Source organism: Loxodonta africana, chromosome 3, assembly GCF_030014295.1.
Source record: "Loxodonta africana isolate mLoxAfr1 chromosome 3, mLoxAfr1.hap2, whole genome shotgun sequence".
Classification (NCBI taxonomy): Eukaryota; Metazoa; Chordata; class Mammalia; order Proboscidea; family Elephantidae; genus Loxodonta; species Loxodonta africana.
In genome coordinates, this window is record NC_087344.1 from 202,626,654 (window position 1) to 202,634,339 (window position 7,686).

The 7,686-nt window shown below is 41.1% G+C and overlaps 1 protein-coding gene across 1 annotated transcript in view; it reads right to left on the minus strand.

Annotated features, from left to right (window-relative positions):
• ALDH9A1 (aldehyde dehydrogenase 9 family member A1) overlaps positions 1–7,148 on the minus strand; it is a 52,019-nt gene extending 44,871 nt beyond the window's left edge. Inside the window, exons 1-2 of the mRNA XM_064282889.1 lie at positions 6,929–7,148; positions 4,523–4,668 (exon numbers count right to left, since the gene is read on the minus strand). Coding sequence (XP_064138959.1) covers positions 4,523–4,668; positions 6,929–7,109 — 327 coding nt within the window. The 5' untranslated portion in view covers positions 7,110–7,148. The remainder of the gene's footprint in view (positions 1–4,522; positions 4,669–6,928) is intronic.
• Positions 7,149–7,686: the final 538 nt, after the last annotated feature.

A 7,686-nucleotide genomic window follows, 5' to 3' on the forward strand; every position in this document is an offset into this window, starting at 1 on the left:
GGTTAGTCCAAAGGACGAGACCAGCCCATAAGACAAAGAGACTAAATGGGCACACCAGCCCAGGGGCAAGGATTAGAAGGTAGGAGGGAACAGGAAAGCTGGTAATGGGGAACCCAAGTCGAGAAGGGGAGAGTGCTGACATGTCATGGGGTTGGCAACCAATGTCATAAAACAATATGTGCATAAACTGTTAATGAGAAACTAGTTTGTTCTGTAAACCTTCATCTAAAGTACAATAAAAAAATTTTTTTAATGTTAGCTTTTCAATAAATGCTGATAGTTCCAAAAAAAAAGTCATTATAACTATTTTCCATATATTCAAGAAGGCAAGGGACAACATGACATGATAAGGATAGATATGAAACAAAAAAAGACTCAAACTGAACTTCTAAAGATAAGAAATATAATGTCTGAGATGAAATATATGCTGGATGGGATTTAACATCAGATTAGGTACTACAGAAGGCTAGTGATGAAGATATAACAACAGAAATTATCAGAAATAAAACACACAGACAAAAAAGACTGGAAAAAAAAACAAACAGCATCAGTGAGCTGTCGGACAGGTTTAAGTGGCCTAATATACATGCAATTGGAGCCTGGAATGCAAGGAGATACAGGAAGGGACAGAAAAAAATACCTGAAGAAATAATGGCTAAAACTTTTCTAAATTTAATGAAACTATAAATATACAGATTCAAGATCAACAAACCCCAAGCAAAAGAAATATGATGAAAATCATACCAAAGTACATCATAATCAAATTGCTTAAAATCAGTGATAGAGAAAATCTTAAAAGCAGCCAGAAAAAAAAAAAGAGACACATTATATGTAGAGGAACAAAAGTATGAATGACAACCAGTGACAGATTACCCAGTAAGCAAGGTACACACAGGCTTACTTATGCTTACTTATTAATCTGCAGTGCACGATTTCACCTGTTTTCACAATTGTGCACTACAGATTAGTAAGTACACAATTAAACCCTTACATACTTTACTTACTGTAAACCTGCATGTACCTTTTTACTGGTTAATCTGCCCCTGATGACTGCAGACTTTTCTTTGGAAACAATGCAGTACAGGAGACAGTGAAACAACAACTTTAAAGTACTGAAAGGAAAAAACTGTCAACCTAGAACACATACCTAAAATTCTTTCAGTAATGAAAGAAAATTAAAGACTTTTCCAGATATACAGAAGCTGATAAAAACATCACCAGCAGACCTGCATTATAATAAATGCTAAAGGAAGTCGTTTGAGCAGAAGGAACATGATACCAGACGGAAATCTGAATTTACACAAAGGAATGAAGAGCAACAGAAATGGTAAATATGTGGATAAATAAAAAAATAATTTTCCCTTATTTTAAAATCTTTTAAAAAGATAACTTATTGTTTATCGTAAAGAATGAAGGAGGGTAAAGAGCTGCAAATTTCAGTTAACTAGAAAAATGACGAAAAGAACTGCCTGAGGTCTGATATGATTGTAAATTGTGGTCAGAGGGTGGGATTTGTGCAGTTATGGAATTATTTTGGGTAAGGACAGGTTCAGAGCATATCGTCAGACCAAAGGTTAAAAAAAAAAAAGTACTAACATATTTCTGACTAATAAACAATACATAGATATTAAAGAAAATGGGGGTACAAAAAGAAAAGAAATGAAAACTATAATTACTATCACCCCACCAGCCATTTACAAAAACTATTAATTTGGGGGTTTCTTTCTTTCCTTCCATTATTTTTAACATATACTTTTTCATGTGTGTAATATTCTTTTTTTTTTTAATACAAACAAAATTGTGAAAAAATATATATGCTGATTTATGTATTACTTTTGGGGGAAAATAAAACTGACTGCTAACAAAAATTATAACAAATTAGGAATAAAATATATGACTATAATAGCACAAAGGCTAGGAGATATGAAACAGAAACATACATACAACAGTACTTAAAGGTAGACTGTGATAGGTTAAATATGTATACTATAAATCCTAAAGTAGTGTTTCTCAGCCTTTTTTTCATTATCACCCCCCAAGAAGCCTTTTTTACACATTTTTTCCCTGTCTTCCCCATTAAATTTTATACCACAGATACATCGTAATTTGTGCTTTATACATAAAAAGAGTAGGCTTGTTTCCACCCCCAAAGAACTAAATTTCAGCCCCCTAGAAATGTATCACTTCTATTAAGAATAAAGGCCCTAAAGCAACCACTGGAAAAACAAAGGCGCAGCTAATAAGCCAACAAAGGAAACAAAATAATATTAAAAAAAAAAAATTCAAAAGAAAGCAGAAAAAAGATGACAATGGGAACAAAAAACAGATAGGGCCATAGGGCCAACAAAAAACCAACATGGCAGATTTAAATACATGTATATCACTAAACACACTAAATGTAAATGTCTAAACACCCCAATTAAAAGGCAGAGATTACCAGATTAGATAAGAAAGCAAAACCCTACTATATGTTGCCTACAATAAACCCCTTTTAAATACAAAGACAAAAATCGGTTAAAAGTAAGAAGATAGAAAAAGATAAACCATTCTAAACTGAATTAAAATAAAGGTAAAATGGTTATATTAATACCAGAAAGGTTCTATTTCACAGCAAAAAAATTATCAAGATACTAAAAGTGATTTTAAAAAGTCATTTTATAATGATAAAGGGGTCAATTCTTAAAAGGGCATACCAATCCTAAATGTTTATGCACTAGGAATTAATGAAAGCCAAACTAAAATAATAAATTACCATTTTTGAGTTATCAGTTTGGATAACTCAAAATGAAATGAAATCTTAATTTCAAATTAAAATGATTTGAAATTCAATTAAAATGAATCGAAATTAGATTAAAATTAAAAAATGAATTTTGAACAATGGGGGAAATGCTTTGTTGTGAGAAAATGCTCCATAAATATTTTAGTATTTCTGCATGGTCCTCATTTTCTCAGCAAGACACTGGCCAGCTGACTGAACAGTAAAGGTCTTGGAAGGTGTAAATATTGTCTTTGTAAAGACAGATTTCTGAGAGATTTGGAGATGTAAAGCTCTCTACTTCCCCTTCATGGAGACATCTGCTTAAATTCCAGGGGAATAAATAAACACTAGCAGGAGATACGCCTAATGACAGAGCAGAGAATGGGCAGATTTACCAGTAGTCCCTATATAAGTTAAGTCTCATAATTCTGGGGTTCTCAACATGCTGCAGGCACAGAGTAACATGTGGCTCTCAACACATCACTCTGAGGATTAGGGCTCAACAACCAGGGCTAAAATATTGCTCTGGCTGCTGAATTTTGCCATGAGTAATAAACCACCTGTTTCTCTGGTCCAGAAAGCTTCAGGTCTCCTGTCAAAACACACACACACACACACACACACACACACACACACACACACACACCCTTATAAGCAGGATAGCTGTCAGACCCTTCAGGTCTCCTGTCAAAACACACACATACACACACACACACACCCTTATAAGCAGGATAGCTGTCAGACCCTTCAGGTCTCCTGTCAAAATACACACATACACATACACACACACACACACACACCCTTATAAGCAGGATAGCTGTCAGATCCTTCAGTTTCTGACTTCACACTTATGATAGAAAATCACCACAGTCCTACCATTCAGAGATATTCATATTTTTCTGTATATTCTGAAATTTTCTAACTCTAGTACTTTTGATTTTTAAGATTGTTAAAAGTTTAACTTTTTTTTTTTAAAGAAGGCCAACCAAACCAAATCCACTGTCACCAAGTCAATTCCAACTCATAGAGACCCTACAGGACCCAGTAGAACTGTCCCACAGGATTTCCAAGGGTGTAAATCTTTACAGAAGTAGACTGTCACATTTTTTGCTCACAGATTGGCTGGTGGGTTCAAACTGCCGACCTCTTGGTTAGCAGCCAAGTGCTTTAGCCACTGTGCCACCAGGGCTTCTCTTAAAGAAGGCAAACAAACAAAAAAAAACCCATTGCCAGCAAGTCGATTACAATAGTGACCCTACAGGACAGAACAGAACTGCCCCTTAGAGTTTCCAAGGAGCATCTGGTGGATTCCAATGCCAACCTTTAGGTTAGCAGCAGAGCTCTTAACCACCGTGTCACCAGGGCTCCTAAAGAAGGCAACATCTATGAAATCCTCTCCGGCAATTAAGGTAGAAAACAAATCTGGAAAAAAGAGACTTAAGAGTCATCAGGAAAAAGTAAAAGGGAAACAAGTACCCAAACATGATTTAAAAAGAACAGACAAGCTACAAATGATCCACTAACTCAAAACAAAGTTGGAAAAGAAAACCCGCCAAGGCAGATGTCCCAAAGAGTCAAGATTCAGATGGACATTACTGAATGAACGCTTGTTTTACAGACCAAGGTGAGCATATGGGAATGTCTTTCGATTTCATAAAAACAGTACAACCTAATACTGCATCAAAGTTGAACTGCAAATCATCAAAAAGAACCCTCAGTGCAATGCAAGAGGGGTTTTTTGGAAGGGAATAAATTAAAACATACCCTGATTATCCTGGCAGCCTCCAAAAGGATTCGGCAACGCTCCATGCCAGATTTTTGACGCCATATTTTAAAGGCAGCCTTTGCATCTTGAATAGCCAAATTTACTTCCTTTTCTCCTGAACAAGTGAAAGTAGCTATCACTCGACCTGTAAAGAGGGGGAAAGGCAGAGTTATCTCAAACTGCTGTCACACATTTAAATAAAGCATTACGTTTTCAGATCTCCTCTTAGTGATCCCGTTCTTGCTTTTAAGTATGGTTTGATTCAGTGATCACCCCTATACCAGCAGTTCTTAACTATATTTTGGGGTCACAGACGCTTTTAAGAATCTAATAACTGTTGCAAATCTCTCTTCAGAAAAACATCCTCACCCACATGACAGAATTACAGAGAATTCATACTCCCTGCCCAAAGTCCACCATGGATTTAGGGTTAAGAAACCCTGCCATTGTCTAGCCTATAGCTGGGTTTATTAACATCAACTTCCTATAAATCATTTTGCAACTGTCTTGGTCATCTAGTGCTGCCATAACAGAAATACCACATGGTTTTAACAAAGCAAAATTTATTTTCTCATAGTCCAGTAGGTTACAAGTCCAAATTCAGGGCGTCGGCTCCAGGGGAAAGATTTCTCTCTCTGTTGGCTCTGGAAGAAAGGTCCTTGTCCTCAATCTTCCCTGGTCAAGAAGCTTCTCAGGCACAGAGATCCGTGTCCAAAGGACGTGCTCTGCTCCTGGTGCTGCTTTCTTGGTGGTATGAGGTCCCCCACTCTCTGCTTGCTTCCCTTTCATCTCTTTAGAGATAAAAGGTGGTACAGGCCACACCCCAGGGAAACTCCCTTTACCTTGGATCAAGGAGGTGACCTGAGTAAGGGTGGCGTTACAATCCCACTCTAATCCTCTCAACATAAAATTACAAAAACAAAATGGAGGACAACCATACAATACTGGGAATCATGGCCTAACCAAGTTGATACACATGTTTTTGGGGGGACACAATTCAATCCACGACAGCAACACTGCTTAACACTGTGTGAGAATCTCAGGGGTCTTACAAAATCAAAGTTGAAAGTAATGTCTCCTGCATTATGAACTCTGATTTTAAAACCCTCGTCTATGCTGTATGTAAGTTATACCACACTGATACTTCATGAATATGGTTAATAAACAGCAATATCAAGAAAAGATGTCCCTAAAAGCTATATATGTATGTATATGTATATACATGTATATATGCACATAGTATCCCCCCTCCCCCCTGCCCCAAATATAAACAAATCCATTCTCGCCTTTTCTTACTTCAACTTTACCCTTCCCTAGCCCTATCCTGGGGCTAAATATGAAATGATCAGTTTTTCTTTCCCCAAGAATACAAGTATGTCAATTCAGCAGTTCCTTCTCCCCTCCCAGAAGAACTCCTGGCGCTGTGCTTTTTCCAGACACGTCACAAAATCTGCAATTTCTGCTACAAGTTTGAGAGGCCGGTTGGTAAAGGCAGTGACTGAAATCATACACAGTGCAAGTAATTGAAATAAAGGGCAATTTTTCTTCCTTTTGTACCATTATCCAAAGGGGGAGGGAGCTTCCTCATACTACAAGAGAAGGGTGATGATCTGTGGCCCCTTCCTGCTCTGACAAACTGCTGCTCTGAGGTTTGGTGTGGTTGGTTAATCCTCAATTCCCTTGTCCCTTGCAATTCAGTTTTATCATTCTGGCCACATGCCATTCTGGTTTGCACAAAACATTTTCCTCTCCATAAATACTCCATTAAAACCAGCAAAACAAACAAATAACTCTTCCTCCTTAGCTTTGTGATCTTCAGCTTTGCCAGTGGAAATCCACCGCCTGCCTAGCACAGCGTGAGGAAAACATAAACACTAAAGGCGGGACTCTTTTCCTTTCCAATTCTGATTCACCTACAGAAATATTTTAACACTAGAGAACGGAAAGAAGGTCCTCATTCATGCTCGTTAGAAATTATCTGTGTGGGCCCCAACATTCCCAGTACAAATGTTTCTCCCCGACCCCAGGCGTCCTTCCAGAAATCCTCTTCTGTGCAGGCGGCTGAAGATACCATAGCGGTCCTAGCGTTACAAATTAATAATTAACAACGGCACAACTTGATGCACCGGGACTTTGTGGACTCTGTCATCACCCCACCACGCAACTCACTACCTTCTCCCTTCTGCTACGACTTCCCTCCTATCCTGGCACGTGATGCTGGCAGAGAACTGTTAGGTGCCTACACCTAACACTGTATACTCCTCACTCTCACTTACCCGTGTTCAGTAAATGTTTGCTGAATGCGCTAACTAAAATGGAGGTCCGGGCATTAAATATGTGCACCCCTGGGATGGGGGCGCGTCAGCCCCGCGCTCCGGCCCCGCCACGTCCCCTGCCCCGGATACCTGTCGCCGGCTCGAACGCCTTCTCGGTGCCGGAGGCGTCTGCCGGCTCCACGCGGGACCCGCCGCGGTAGTTGAGCGGCTGCGATACGACGAAGGTGCCAGTACTCATGGCGGCAAAAGAAGCAGGTTGAAAAACGCGGAGAAGCGCAGATTTTGCGGCCAGGCCCGCCTGGAGAAACATGTGGGGCGGCGCCGCAGCTAAGGTCGGAGTTGAGGGGCCAAGAGGTGGGGCCGGACCTCCGGGGAGGCGGGGCAGGGGCGGGACCTCCGGGGAGGGGAGGGCAAGGGCAGGGGCGGGGCAGGGGCGGGACCTTCGGGGCGGGGAGGGGCGAGGGCGGGGGCGGGGCAGGGGCGGGACCTCCGAGGCGGGGCGGGACGGGGCGGTAAGGGCTGCGGCCTGGTTCTGCGCAGAGGGGTGGAGGAAGTGACGGGGCGGGGCGGCGGGGGCGGGGCCCCACGGGAACCGCGATCGGCGGAGGACGCGGGCGGGGTGAGCGGCGGGGCGGGGCCTCCAAGTGGGGGACGTGGGGCCTGGGAGGCGAATCTGCGGTCCTGGTACTGACAAGGATCCCTGGTGGTTCAGTGATTAAGGTCGACAAAGCCAAAAGGTCGACAGTTTGAATCCACCATCTGCTCTTTGGAAACACCACGGGACACTACTCTGCCCTGTAGGTTGCTATGAGTCGGAATAGACTTGATGGCAACAGCCGTGCAGTGCTTTATATTTTGCCTAGCGTTTTCAGGGACATCATAGAAAC